The sequence below is a fragment of the Balaenoptera physalus genome (assembly GCF_965194825.1).
Source record: "Balaenoptera physalus genome assembly, contig: HAP1_SCAFFOLD_1213, whole genome shotgun sequence".
In the NCBI taxonomy this organism is placed as follows: domain Eukaryota; kingdom Metazoa; phylum Chordata; class Mammalia; order Artiodactyla; family Balaenopteridae; genus Balaenoptera; species Balaenoptera physalus.
In genome coordinates, this window is record NW_028125581.1 from 120,293 (window position 1) to 136,468 (window position 16,176).

The 16,176-nt window shown below is 38.1% G+C and overlaps 1 protein-coding gene across 6 annotated transcripts in view; it reads right to left on the bottom strand.

Moving 5' to 3' along the window:
• Nucleotides 1–13,264, bottom strand: part of LOC309653809 (uncharacterized protein) — a 104,468-nt gene extending 91,204 nt beyond the window's left edge. The window contains exons 1-3 of one of the 6 annotated variants that reach the window (XR_014259526.1): nt 13,190–13,264; nt 12,600–12,684; nt 12,014–12,467 (exon numbers count right to left, since the gene is read on the bottom strand). Coding sequence is in view for 1 of the 6 variants with exons in the window: in XM_082478617.1 (XP_082334743.1) it covers nt 13,190–13,225 (36 nt within the window). In the remaining 5 variants the exon portion in view is untranslated. Of the gene's footprint in view, nt 1–12,013; nt 12,685–13,189 lie in introns of those variants that run through there. The other 5 variants (XR_014259527.1, XR_014259528.1, XR_014259524.1 and 2 more) reach the window with 5 other exon arrangements.
• Between the last annotated feature and the right edge of the window lie 2,912 nt (nt 13,265–16,176).

Here is a 16,176-nt window from a genome sequence, read left to right on the forward strand (position 1 = left end):
TGCTTTATTCTAAAAACTTCCTTTTTAGGAAGGAAATTCTGTAATATGCTGCAACATAGACAAACCTTGAATACATTATGTTAAGTGAAATAAACCAGTAACAAAAAATGCTGACAGGATTTCTTCAAGCTGAAAGGAAATGACGGTAATTACTAACATGAGAACATATGAAAATATAAAACATTCTGGTAAAGGTATGTATATAGACAAATTCAGAATACTATAATATTGTAATACAGTGTTGTGTTAATCACTTTAGTATAAAGGTTAAAGGACAAAATTATTAAAAATGACAATAATATTAATTTGTAAAAATATACAATATACAAAGAGGTAAATTTTGACATGAAAAACATAAAATGTGGGGTCGGGGAGTAAAAGGGTAGCATTTTGGTATGCAATTGAAGTTAAGTTGTCATCAACTTAAAATAAACTGTTACATCTATGTATTATGTAAGGTTCATGGTAACCACATAGCAAAAACCTACAATAGATACATAACAGTTGAAGAGAGAAGAATCAAAGCTTATATTACAGGAAATCATCAATTCACAAAGAAAGCAAGAGAGGAAGAAAGAACAATGGAACTACAAAAGAGTCAGAAAAATATTAATAAGATGGCATTAGTAAGTCCTTACCCATCAACAGTTATTTTAAATATAAATGGATTAAATTCTCCTGTCAAAAGACAGAGGAGCTGGATTTTTTTTAAAAAAAGATCCAACTAAATGCTCCCTACAGAAAACTCACTTCAGATTCAAAGACACATACAGATTGAAAGTGAAGGGAAAAAAAATATTTCCTGAAAATGCAAACAACATGAGACCATGGATAGCTATACGTATATCAGACAAACGACTTTACTTAATTCTTTTAACATTTTTATTGGAGTATAATTGCTTTATAATGATGTGGTAGTTTCTGCTGTATAACAAAGTGAATCAGCTATACATATACATACATCCCCATATCTCCACCCTCTTGCATCTCCCTCCCACCCTCCCTATTCCACCCCTCTAGATGGACACAAAGCACCGAGCTGATCTCTCTGTGTTATGTGCCTTCTTCCCACTAGCTATCTATTTTACATTTGGTAGTGTATATATGTCCATGCCACTCTCTCACTTCTTCCCAGCTTACCCTTCCCCCTCCCCATGTCCTCAAGTCCATTCTCTATGTCTGCATCTTTGACAAAGAGACTTTAACTCAAACACTGTAACAAGAGACAAAGAAGATCATTACATAATGATAAAGGGGTTGATTCACCAAGAGAATATAACAATCGTAAATTCATATGCACCCAACATTGGAGCACCCAAATATATTAACAGTGAAGAAGGCAGAAATAGACAACAATACAATAATAGTAGAAGACTTTACTATCCCACTTTTAACAATGAACAGACCATATAGACAGAAAATCAATAAGGAAACACTGGACTCAAACTATACCTCAGGCCAAATGGACCTAACAGACATATGCAGAATATTCCATCCAAGAGCAGTGGAATACATATTCTTCTCCAGTGCACATGGAACATTCTCCAGGATAGATCATATGCTAGCTCACAAAACAATTCTCAGCAAGCTTAAGAAAACTGAATTGATACCAAACAACTTTTCAAAACATGACGGTATGAAACTAGAAATCAATTAACAGTAGAAAAACTGAAAAACTCAGAAATATGTGGAAATTAAACAGCACACTCTTCAACAACCAGTGGGTCAAAGAAGAAATCAAAACAGAAATAAAATATCTTAAAACAAATGAAAATGGAAACACAACACACTAAAACTTATGGGAAGCAGCAAAAGCAGTTCTAACAGAAGTTTGTAACAATATATGACTATGTTAAGAAAAAATAAATATCTCAAATAAACAACCTAACTTCACACATCAAAAAATTTAAAGAAAAGAACAAACTACACCAAAAGTTAGCAGAGGAAAGGAAACAACAAAAATCAGAGCAGAATCAAATGAAATAGAGACCAGAAAAACAATAGAAAAAAATTGAACAGCACATTAAAAGGATCATACACCATGATCAAGTGGAATTTATCCCTGTGCTGCAAGGATGGTTCAACAAATGCAAATCAATAAATGTGATACACCACACTAATAAAATGAAAGATAAAAATAATATAATCATCACAATAGATGGGGAAAGAACATTTGATGAAACAAAATATCCTTTCATGATAAAAAAAAAAACTCTTCACAAATTGAGTATAGAATACGGGTCATATTCAACAATCCTACAGCTAAAATCACACTCAAGAGTGGAAGGGTGAAAGCTTTTCCTCTAATATCAGAAACAAGAAAACAAGACAAGGGTACCCAGAGTGGCACCACACATATTCAACATGATACCAGAAGTCCCAACCAGAGAAGTCAGGCAAAAATAAGAAATAAAAGGCATGCAAATCAGAAAGAAAGGAGTAAATCTGTTTGCAGATTTATGATCTCATAGATAAAAAATCCTGAAGACTCCATCAAGAACTGTTAGCACTAATTTTCAAAATTCAGTAAAGTTCCAGGATACAAAAATCAACATCCAGATATCAATTGCATTTCTATACACTAGCAACCAAATATCTGAAAAAGAAATAGAGAAAACAATCTTATTTATAATAGCATCCAAAATAATTAAATACTTAGGAACAAATTTAACCAAGGAGGCAAAAGATCTGTACACTGCAACTATACGACTTTGATGAAAGAATTTGACAGACACAAATAAATGGAAAGATACCCCATGTTCATGGATCAGAAGAATTAACATTGTTAAAATATCCACATTACCCAAGGCCATCTACAGATTCAACGTCATTCCTATCAAAATTCCAAGGGCATTTTTCACAGAAATAGAAAAAACAATCCTAAAATTCAAATGGAACCACAAAGACCACGAAAACCCAAAGCAATCTTGACAAAGAATAAACAAAGCTGGAGTTACCACACTTCCTGTTTTCAAACCTTATTACAAAGTTATAGTAATCAAAAGAGTATGGCATAAAAACAGACACATAAAACAATGGAACAGAGTAGACAGCCCGGAAATAAACCCACACATATACAGTCAATTATTGTTTGACAAGGGAGCCAAACATACTCACTGGGGAAAGGATAGTCTCTTCAAATAATGGTGTTAGGAAAACTGGATATCACGTGTAGAAGATGAAGCTGGACTCTTAACTTACACCACTCACAAAAATTACCTCAAAATAGATTAAAGACATAAACATAAGACCTGAAACTGTAAAACTCCTAGAAGAGAACATAGGGTAGAAGCTCCTTGACATTTGTCTTAGTGATATGACATCAAAAGCGCAAACAACAAAACAAAAATTAAAAAATGGGACTACATCAAACTAAAAACCTTCTGTACAGCAAAGAAACAATTCACAAAATGAAAAGGCAACATATGGAATGAGAGTAATATTTGTACACAAACTAATAAGGGGTTAATATCCAAAATACATAAGAAATTCATTTAACCCAACAGCAAAAAACCAAGCAATTCAATTTAAAAATGGACAGAAGATCTAAATAGACAGTTTTCCGAAGAACACATATAAATGACCAACAGGTGTATGAAAAGATGCTCAACATCAATAATCATTAATGAAACACAAATCAAAACCACAATAAGATATCACTTCAAACGTATTAGAATGGCTATCATAAAAAAGAAAAGATAAAAGTGGAGGAAAAGGAATGCTTGTACACTGTTGGTGGGAATGTAAATTGGTACAGCCATTATGCAAAACAGTATGCTCAAAAAATTAAAAAGAGAACTACCATATGATCCAGCAATCCCACTTCTGGATATATAGCCAAAGGAAATGGAATAAAATTACTATCTCAAAGAAATATCTGCACTCCCATATTCACTGAAGCATTATTCACAATAGCCAAGCTATGGAAACAACCTTAGTGTCCATCAACAGAAGAATGGTTAAAGAAGATGTGACAAATATATCTATATATATAGATATACACACAATGGAATATTATTTAGCCAAGAAAAAGAATGAAATCTTGCCTTTTGAGCAACATGGATTGACCATGAGGGCATTATGCTAAGTGAAATAAATCAGAAAGACAAATACTGTGTGCTATCACTTATACATGGAATGTAAAAAAGCTGAAACTCACAGAAAGAGAGTAGGATGGTAGTTGCCAAGGTCTAGGAATTGGGGGAAATGGGGAGATGTTGATCAAATGGTGGAAACTTCCAGTTATAAGATGAGTAAGTTCTGGTCATCTAACGTACAGCATGGTGACTACAGTTAACTATACTGTATCATATACTTCAAAGTTGCTAAGAGAGTAGATCTCAAATGGCTTAACCACACACACACAAAGTAACTGTGTGAAGGAATGGAAAAGTTAACTAACCATACTGTGGAAATCATTTTGCAATTATGTATGTGTAGCAACTCATCGCATTGTATACCTTAAACTCACTCAATGTTATATGTTAATTATTTCTCAAAGAAGATGGAAAACAAAACAAAACTGCAGTCCACCATTGTTCGCTTAGTTGATCAGACTGGCATCCCAACACAGTCTATTGGAGGAAGCCTCCCTCACTCACTTTTGGGAGAAGCCTCTGCCTTGTATGTTAACTAGTTATTCTAGTCACTCCTAGGGTCACCAGCCTAAAAAGCAGGTATGTTGATCTCAGACAAAAAGAGACTGATGAGATGAATCTGTCCTGGCTAAGGTGCCAACTAGTGAATTATAGCCTTTTCAGACCTATACTATAGCACCTTTAAGTTACAGAAGGAGCTGAGAAGGACCTTAAGGACTACTCCTTCAAGATCCTATAACAATTTAAGTTGGAATACAGCATATGGTAGACACAGCACAAAGTGGCAGCAGCCAAAGTGCAAATGCACCAAGAACTAACAGTGCCATCTTAGGCAGAACTTGCTGTGTGGTAAAATCAGTTAGAAAGCCAAGAGCAGCCCAGAGGTGGCCCCTCCATTGAACACTTGAGTCATTCTGCTCACTGTGCCAACTGTTCTAAAATTATGTCCAGGATTTAATTTACGGAGGTGACCAAGTGATGATACAGAGAGGCCAATGCCTCTGAAACTCATTAGTTACATTTCCTGAAAGAAGGGGACATGCAACACCACACAGGGCTAGTGGGTAAGTACCAGATTTGGTCAGGAGGCAGAAGCAGGAACAAGGAGAAAGCCTATGCCAGAGCGTTTATTGGAATTTTGACAGAAAATGTAAGGGAGGGCAGAGTAAACAATTTAGGATTGCTTAGTTTGAATAATTCTGGTGGGTTTTAGGCTATAGGTGTGGTCCCTAGTTGCCTGGTACCTGACCCTGGGACATTTTAGGTCAGGGGAAATATTGGCTTAGTGTGTAAGTTAGATAAATGGGGTAATTGGGGCTCTAGACCCCAGACTGGTTGGTTGATTTGCATATGAAAGACAAGCTCCCAGAGAGCCCTTTGCTAGCCCAGTGTGGGGCAGTCTCTCCCTGGCCAGACAGCTTCTTAAGATGTCAAAACATCACAAAATACAGAAAATGAAAACTTGATTAATACACTGCTGCTGCTCTACATGGCCGTTTGTCCACCAGGCTCACTCATCTCAAGACCCATATGCCAGGACCACACAAATGCTGAAGGAGTGTGAACCTGCCTAGGTACAGACACCCTGAACCCATCTGCACGAAGAGGGGCCAGAAATCATCAACATTTATGGGGATTCTTTGGCCCTAGAGAATGGACCAACTCTAAAAATAGAGTTACCATGTGATCTTGCAATCCCACTCCTGGGCATATATCCAGAGAAAAGTCTCATTTGAAAAGATACATGCACTCCAATGTTCATAGTAGCACTATTAACAATACCAAAACATGGAAACAACGTAAGTGTCCATCAACAGATGAATGGATAAAGAAGATGTGCTATTTATATGCAATGGAATATTACTCAGTCATAAAAAGAGAATGAAATAATGCCATTTGCAGCAACATGGATGGACTGAGAGATTATCATACTAAGTGAAGTAAGTCAAACAGAGAAAGATAAATATCATTTGATATCACTTATATGTGGAATCTAAAAAAAAAGATACAAATGAACTTATTTATGAAACAGAAATAGATCCACAGACATAGAAAACAAACCTATGGAACCAAAAGGGAAAGGAGGGGAGGGATAAATTAGGAGTTCAGAATTAACATATACACAGTACCATATATATAATAGATAATCAACAAGGACCTACCATATAGCACAGGGAACTATACTCAATATTTTGTAATAACCTGTAAGGGAAAAGAATCTGAAAAGAATCACTTTGCTGTACACCTGAAACTAACACAACACTGTAAATCAACTATACTTCAATACAAAAAATACAATGCTTCCTTTGGAATTTTCCTGAAGGTCAATGACCAGCGGGTATCTTTACTGTGCATTGGCAGGAGGTTATCTTTACCCATGAACTGATTATTTTGCTATCGATGAATAGAAAATTTAGTCCATACATAACAATTTTTTAAAAAGAGACAATTTATTTTTTAAATATTTATTTGTTTGTTTGTTTGTTTGTTTGTTTGGCTGTGTCAGGTCTTAGTTGCTGTGTGCAGGATCTTCGTTGCGGCATGCAGGATCTTTAGTTGTGGCATGCGAGAATCTTTTAGTTTCGGCATGTGGGATCTAGTTCCTTGACCAGAGATCGAACCTGGGCCCCCTGCATTGGGAGCATAGAGTCTTAACCACTGGACCACCAGGGAAGTCCCAAGACAATTTATTTAAGAAACTGACAATTCGTCCTTATCGTTTTGAGTGCAATTTGAATCCACCCTCACTTCTAAATTCCACTGCCACTTACTTATTGTGAGTCACTTCACCAACCAGAACAATTACTGTGATCCCCAATTCCACTCTTTCAATCTTGCAGTAGTGCCTCTGCTCAGCTTCTAAAACTGCCATTTTCTTGTTTAAAACCTTGCCTGGGAAACTGTCCAGCTACAGATTGTAATGGTGACCACCTGAACCTGAATCTCTTCAACCTTCCAAACCAGAAGATCGACAATGACAAGTAAAACAACACAAATAAAGAACACTAATAAAATTACTACTGGCCATGCTTTAGATATACTAGGGTACAGAGAATACCACGAACTTCTAATTATTTACAAGTAGAGAAATGAAAAACAAATTTCAACAGGCTCTCATTGAGACAGGCCTGGGACCTGGGACCTTTTGCTGCAGTGCTGCAATGCTTGCACCTGGACAAACCTCTCCTCAAGCAAAAAAATACAAAGAAACTATAAGGGGCTAAAGATAACTGCATGCATGCGCAGTTGGGACAAATTATGTATAAAAGATACAAAAAGAACAAAAAACCTCCCTACTGTCATTTCTGAAGACCTAGGAGCAAAAAAACAGGGTGTCCGGAGCAAAAGCAGGGTACTGAGCACGCCCCCTGCACTCAACACCACCAGAGGGGTGGACAAAACACTTAAGCCACCCCTCTGGCCTGACCCCTGGACACCCCCTACGCTCACCCCATATAAAGAACCAGCTCACTTCCCCCCCACCAAGGGAGCAAGTGAGCAAGGGAACCGGTAACTTGTTCTGGCTCCCCACTGCTGCAGCAGGGGCCCCAATAAAGCCTTGCCTGAATTTCTTGTCTGGCCTCTAGTCAATTTCTGTTTATTGAGGAAGGCCAAGAACCCTGGTCGGTATCATCATGGCTGGTAAAAGTCTACAGGCATGAAGAATGAGGGAAGGCGAACTTAAGAGATTCTGTGAAAAAGAAGAGTGGAACAGAAGATGCAGATAAAGATAGACAAAATCACTTCCAGAAAGTGAGATTACAAGAGTAAGTGTCAAAATGTTAAACACAAGTTGAAGAATTGTCAATTTCTGGCATCAGCTATAAGAATTGGGCTTGAAAGTAAGCAGAACTCTAGGTATTAGCCTTTGGGAAGCATTGCTTCTCGGGGGAGAATCTGCCAAATGGAGAAGTGGTGGCAGTGAAAAGAAAGAAGGAAGAAAAAGGAAGAAGTAAAAGTTAAGGATCCTACAGAAACCAAAGACAAACATGTCACACCACCTCTCCTCTCTTTCTGCCACCATCCCAACCATTACCAACATAATCAAAAATTTTAAATGCATTTTAAAATACTGGTAAAAGAGGGCACTCTTACGCCAGGAAAATTATCAACAAAAGGCCTAGGATTGAAAAAAAATTAACTCAATTCAACATAAAGTACTACAAAAAGTAAATAGAAAATTCAAATTAAAATATTTCCTGTGACAGATATTCTTTCCAAAAATTAGTAAGGGAGCAGAAGAATACTGTAACAAACTTCTAAATTGAATTAAATATTCATAAACAAGCAATTAGTTTTAAAACAATAAGTTTTTTAACATTGAATGCATGCATTGAATCAGCAATTTTAAAAACTAATGACAAAACAGGACAAAACACACAAAAAATTCAATGAAAGTCAATCAAGTTCAGAAAAGGAATTGAAGAAAAAGACAAAGTCCACCAGGGAAGGAAGAACAAATTAGAGGGTGCCCAAGAGAGTACAGATTGGAATAAAATTTTAATAAGGGACTTTGAGGAAAGGCAGGAAGACAACCAAGAGAGTACATCTGAGATTTTTTTAAAAGAGTAAAAATGTTTAAGGAGAAAGTGGATGAAATGCCAGGCAGGCAAGAAAAAAAAATCTGATCTTTATATAATTAGAGTTACTAGAAATGAAAAAGAAACACAACAGAAATAAATATTGATATTTAAATCTGTAAGGCAAGAAAACTACCTGGAAATAAAAGATAACTTAAATTGACATGTTGAGAGGGCCTACCTTGTACCCGGGAAAATGACTCAAAAACAAATCACTTTGAGAAACATGTTAGTAAAACGACTCTAAGGAAAAAAATCATCAGGTCCTCTAAACAAAATAATCAAATTACCTATAATGAGAAGAATATTAGTCTAGCACCAGCCTCTCAAGAGCAGCATACAATGCAAAGCAACAGTGGAACAGCATTTTCAAAATATTCCATAGAACAAAAGTTACCCAAGGTTTTTATATTCAGCCAAGCTGCCTTTAACGTATCGAGTCTATAAGTAAACAGTTTCGACTGTGCAAGAACCCAGGGACTATTGTGCAGGTGAGTCATTCATGAGGAATCTACAATAGGATGAGCTCATGTCAACAGCACACACTGAGGAAACCTTGGTAAATGATTGCTGGTGATTATTTAACATATTTAATTGTAAATCAAATACTAACACAAGAGTAGGGTAATGGGTGAGAGAATTGTGTTTAATTGTTACATGTTCCGAGTATGTGGAAAGAATTCCATTAAAAATGGGAGGAGAAGAGAGGGAGAAGAGTGAAATTTGAAAAAGGTAACTGACTGTTGTATATATGAGTGTCAGTGAGTACCATTTAAAACTGACAGACTAGATAGCAAAAGCTTTTTAAGAAAAAGGAAAATTAAGGGCACTGTAACAGGTATACATATAAAGAGTACTTAGAACAAAACAGAATCTAAAAACCTAATAAAATAATAAAAGGATATTTTGTTATATTTATTGTAAATAAAACATATCAATTATAGCATAAAATAATATGTCAGAATTGAAACAAAATGTACTTGTAACATTAAAAGTACATGGGCAAGGAAAAAAAAAAAAGAATGCACCAACTTGATCGACCAGGGTCAAGGCACAAATACCAAGGCCCACAGCCTCTGAATGCCCCACTCAAAATTCTCATAGAGTCTCCCATACACGTACGCACTGATGCCTGAATATTCTTACTTCACACACACACACACACCAGTGATAAATGCTGATGAATGCTTAATAAAATGCTTTCCAAGGGCAGGTAGGAAAGCTTTGATTTACGGAGCTTCACAACTTACCTGGTGTAACTATTCTCAGCATGACTAATTTCAACCTGACGTCACAGAGCTGGGAAGAGATATGCACCATTGACTATACCAAGCTAGTACGAGCCAGTTCCAGCGCACCCCATCCCCTTTCATGTGAATATGTGCACACAGTCTGACTGCACCCTGAGTAACACCCTGAACTCTCACCCCAAATATACAAACAAAACCACACTACATATCTCCAGAACATATCTCAGAACATACAATCTTTCATATACACTAAACACACCCATACAACTGCTACCTGAAACCTGAATGTACATACAAAACACCTCTCACTACCTGATTTTTACACAAAACCACTCACCTTGAATGTGCTCAAATACCAACATATGCAACCAACACACTACCTGTATATTCACAACAAATAACCTGTAGACACATAGGCTCTCAAAAAACACCAAGTATACAGTTGTTTCATGAACCACCAAAAAAATACCCACACACAATCCCACAGTCCCAAAATACATATACTCCACAATTCCTGAACACACAACCTACACAGCCTCTCTGTTTCCAAATACATACACTGAACCTCTCCCATATCTCAGAATACACACCCCGTAAGCCCCATGAACCTAAAGACACACACACAGGCACAAAACAACCAAACTTACCAAATATATAGAGGACCATCCCACGAACATTGAAAATACACATATAAGCAACTCCACCAAGTTCTTCAACCAGTACATTCCAGAAGTGACACAAAGAGGATCCCTGAATACTTTAATACACACACAAAGCCCTTATGCACACTCTCATAAACTAACCATGAACATACACCCCTCATGCTCAGATACATACAAGACACGAAAACACCAACAATCCCTCAACTGTAGCTACTATACACACATGACCCCCACACACTCATGGACACACACACCAGCAAATATTCCCAATCTCTAAATATATATATCGCCCCAAACACTATACATCATCCTTACATTTCCAGAATCCAACATTACCACCACAATCCCCAAACATTTCCAAACACAAAAATCCCAGCATTCCGGGAAACCACTGTGACCATTTCTGACAACCTCAAACCCTATGAATTCACCCATGCCCTGATGGATATACACACAAACCAGTACACACTCCTAAGACACATGGACACATCTCCAGCATATCATATATAAATACACATAAAACCCCTTCCAAGTCCCAAATTACACATCTTAAACCTCCATACCCCTAAATACTTACTTAGAGCCATATCATATACTTCCAGTACAAATAAATTCTCCCATTCTCCTGTATACACATAACTCCATTACTATATCAACACAAAAATACTCACTTCCAGATACAAATAACCCCCAATGAAAAATGTAAACACATACTCTAGAAAATATTCATCTAATCTGCTACGCTCTTTGAATACACACACAAACTCAACATACATGTTTCTCACCACAAGCCCCAAATATACCCCCAATTACTCACCATACTACACATATGGAAATATACCAACCTATAACCAAAAATAAACATAAGGCTTCACACTATCTGCATATACATAATCCCACACTCCCAAATACTCACACTGAAATAACACCACCTGCTTCCAGAACACAGATTCATATAAACCCCACACCAAACAACACATTCATATGCACATATACATTATACCACCAGTCCCATAAAATAGTCTTAAACCTGCCCTCACACACCCCAAAACACACAATTCCTGAAAACCACCAAAAGAAACGCACATAATACAGCATGCCCTAAATATACAAATGATCCCTCTACATTTCAAAAATAGGCAAAACACATGACCCTACACCAAAAATAATAAACACAAGTACTTTTTCCAACTTTTCCACTATGTACATGCAGCTAACCCTTCAAAACCCACCATCAGACACGCATTTCTAACATGCTGGGAGAAAACACACAAATAAACGCACATTCCCAAAGTCTTACACTACAAATACATAACCCAAACAACTTGACTACATCTGAATTACATCTCAAACCCTCTACATAAACTCAAATACATGCACTCTCACAACAACACACTCATGTCTTCCACTTAATCCCAAATATCCACACAGACATCACCAACCCACAAATGCAAATACACTACTCAGATTCTCACCAACTCCATAAATACACAAATAAACCTCACGCCAGGAATTCATGGAAACACATTCCCAATAGACTCCCAAATAATGATATACATAAAACCACCCACTGCCCATGAGGTCCTACAATCCCTGGAAGATCTACAAATACGCATATACAACATGACACTTCCAGATACACATAAACACCCACAACTCCCCAACTGCCAAAAACAAGGATGTAACTTCTTAATATCCTTAAATACAGACACTGAACTCCAACAAGCCACAAACGCACATATATGTAATTCACACTACAAACACACCCACACAGTACTTTCACAACCCCAGAATACAAACATAAACTACCTTAAGCCCCATACGCACCTGCAGTGGTGTGTCATCAAGCAAAGCCTTAATAACCTGAATCAGCACTCCCTAAAGAAATGTGGAGATATATACCATATAATTAATTTTAAAGATATAATGGATGTGTGCACATAATTTACAAATAACTTAAAATGTACACTATTCTTCACTGTAAATTCTATATACCGAATTGATTCTTACCTAATCCTTTCGTTGATTTTTGCTGAACTTTTGCATCACCAGCCAAACTATGCTTGCAATTCCGTCATGATCTGAGAGTATCAGACTACGAATAAATGCTTATTGTTAGATTCAGGAAACTTACTGCTCTCATTGACAAAAGAGTACAGTTTGAACATAAGTGTTGATTGATATTTTTATGTTAAAAAGTTACTAGTGAAGCTGTGAGGATGTTCGCTAGATCTTCACTCATATTCCATTGACCTGAGCTGCACCTTTGGAACCAGATGAGGGTTTTCAACTCGCAAGAACTCCCTCTGGCTTTTGTACTCTTCAGAACGCGCAGACTAGAACGGCACCTGTTTAATAGCTCGCACACACTATTTCCCCCCCACTGTAGGCCCCGCAATCACTGAACCCTTCATGCAGCCGGCTCCCCAGTGGAGCCAATAACCCTGGGGTAAACCCCTCAAGGGAATCGAGCTCTATGGGGGCGTGAACCCACATTGTGGGGAGTCTCCTTACATGGACAAGGGCACAAATAACCCACAGGGTGAACACCAGCGCAGAGCGGTGACACCTGAGGGGTGAAAAGTCCCCGTACCCCTTACCTCAGGGTTCCTGGAATTGACTCTCGAGGCCGCCATGACAGGCCCCGCCCCCGCCGGACGGCCGTTTGGGCCCCAACCTCCGCGCTTGCGCATGCGCTCCTGTCTTCCGGAGCCGACTGCCCCAACGACGCCGGGAGCCATTGGAGGACGGCGGTCCGCGTGCCCGAGAGCCCCGCCCCAGTGGGCGTGCGCAGGCGTGCAGGCGAGGGGCGCGCGGGGATCTGTTCCAGGAGGTCTCTGCAGGAGAGGAGAGAAATCCAGGGTCGGGCACGCTACGGAGCATCTCTGGAGATGCTCCTCGCCGGGAACCTTCGTGACGGTCTCTTCTTAAAACCAGCTCTTGTGAGATGTGCACTTGTGATTTTTATACTGCACACGTGAAACCCATGCACTTAGCTACAAAGAGTTCTGGAGAGCTCCGCTCTAAGCACAGTAGCCTCAAATTGGGGCAAGTGCTTTCATGCCCTTTGGACTGCAGTTCCTTGGTTCTTCTTTATGCCTTTCAAAAAACAGTAGGTCCTTTTTCCTAGCAAGCCTGAAGTTTCCGTTAAAGAACAATTCTAGCAAAGAATTCAGACCTGGGAAACACTCTTAAGATACTGTCTCCTGACTCCATTCCTAGAGTTTTTCTAAAGGCATTTACTCTACTAGAATATTTTTTCTCAGTGTATTTAATACATGGAGGTTTTTCAATAAATGTTGATTCACAGGTGTTTCCTTTGTACGGTTTTTTTTTTTTTTTTTTTTTAAATAACTTTGAGAGAGAGTGGACAATCTGGGCCAATTTCAACACAGCAGGTAGTATGGGAACAATTTTCCTTTCCCTCCCTCCTTTTTTGTAATATCTTGCAGACTTTCAGTTGGCATTAAAAACAACAACAACAACAAAAATAGTAGCGGGATCAACTTACTGACCTAACTTTGTAATACTTCCCAAAGAAACTTCAATCATCAGATCCTCTTTCTGGTCAATTGCAAGATTAGAGCATTTCTCACTCAACAGGATGCCTCTGAAGACCCCTCACGTCTAACAGCACTAAGCGCCTCCAAGTGCACAGACTTGAAAACTCCACAAGACACAAACATGGTATCTCTTCGTTTCTTTAATGTTTCGTGATTGAGTGGAAGATGAACTGTCTTCTGAGGCTTGTGATGCATGTCCAGAGTTGTTTTTTCTCAGTAGTCAATGCCTGCCTGCAGCCTCTGTGCAGGAATAGTCAGAGACCATGATCCAAAGGACTTTTAGATACTCCCTTCTGTGACTGCTCTTCCCAAATTACATTTGGGCTAATTTGATTATCTCTGTCTCTGAGGTGTAGGATTTTGAAGTATTACAAAAGTGATCGCAGAATTGGGACTGGCTAATTTTTGCACAGTGCAATTTTTGTATCAGTGGCCTTGAGAAGAGTCCTTCAAATACTGTATCAGAATTATGAGTGAGAATCTTGTAAATAATTGGTTGAATGACTGAACAAAGGGAGAAAGCAACAAGGAAGCCTGCCTTTCTCGAGTGCCTGGGTACAATATTTTGCCTCACCATCCCTCTAGTGTGAAGTTATTGGTTGACAATCATTTAAGTTTTCCTTCATTATGAAAGCTCCAGTACTGACCGATATTCCCAAATTGTTTATTTTTTTCAGTCCCCAACAGGAGTTTCTTTAGATATAAAGTTCACCATGATGTTGCTTGAAATATTCTCACCTTATCTTCTCATCTTCTTTTGAGTCAATTTTTCCTGACAAGGGGCAAGGAACTTCTTAAGCACCAACAGGAGTCTTTTTCACACTGTGGAACAGTCCTTCTAAACCTCTGTTTCCTTCCAACACCCCACAATCAGTAGGAGTTGTACTGCTGCTACAGCAGTGAGTGAATCTCGTCTCCCAAGAGATTTGGTTGCCATCCTCTAAGGTTTTCAGCCTTCGTCTCCCTTGACAAGTTTCCTAACAGTCCTCTCCTCTCACAACACAAAACACAAATACTCTTTCATATCATTTTGATAGTGTTAAACTGACTGACATGGATTCTCAATATGAAAAAAATAATCAAACAAGTTTTTTAAAAGGAATGCTACCATGATTCCCGTGCAGATGGGACCATATGCAATGATGAGGCCTAGATTCTAAAGAGCAAGGGTAAGAAATGCAGACAGGAAATTAACAAACTTGTAAGCAGGGCTTGCAGGCTAGGATTTAGATGGAAGTGGGTTTGTCTGAATGGGGATTGGTAACTGGTAGATAAACTCTTGGCATTGTGTCAAGGTGCACATCCATTTCATGGGTAGTGGATTTTTAACACCTAGAAAAACCAGGGCTCTAGGATGTTTAGTCCCTTTACCATAAGGAAAGAGAAAAAGATTTTCTGCCTTCTTGTTCCTTACTTCTGTCCTTACCCCTACTAAGCCAAGATGTTCAGTGCTTATATGATGGCTCTTCCAAATCCATTTCATCCAAAGAGCCTGCAGATTTTATGTATGTTTACAGTTGTGTTTTCTGTTGGAGCCAAGGTGCACACTTGAGTCTCGTCACTCCAAGTTCTCTTTCTCATAAAGATGAGTAACTAATAATAGCTTGGTATGTTTATACTTTCTTGGTAGTGTTGCCAGATAAAATACAGATTTCGAATTAAATGTAAATTTCAGATAAAGAGGGAAAGAATTTGCAGTAAAAGTATGTACAAAATTTGCATGGGACACCGTTATACTAAAAACGAATTCATTGTTTATGTGAAATTCAAAAATCAAATTCAGTTAGGCATTTGTTATTTTTCTTTGCTAGATCGAGCCACCCTATTCTTTCAGGTACTTTGAAATGTAAGAGACTGTAGAAATTCTTGTTCTAGGAATCTAGTGCAGAAACAGAGGAGCCACGATACCCATACAATCATTGGAAATATCCTCAGATATATTAGAACATATATGAATTTTCAACTAGAAAAAAAAAAGAAGGCATTTTTAAAAATGAAAACAGATTGCCTTCGTTTTTAGTTGC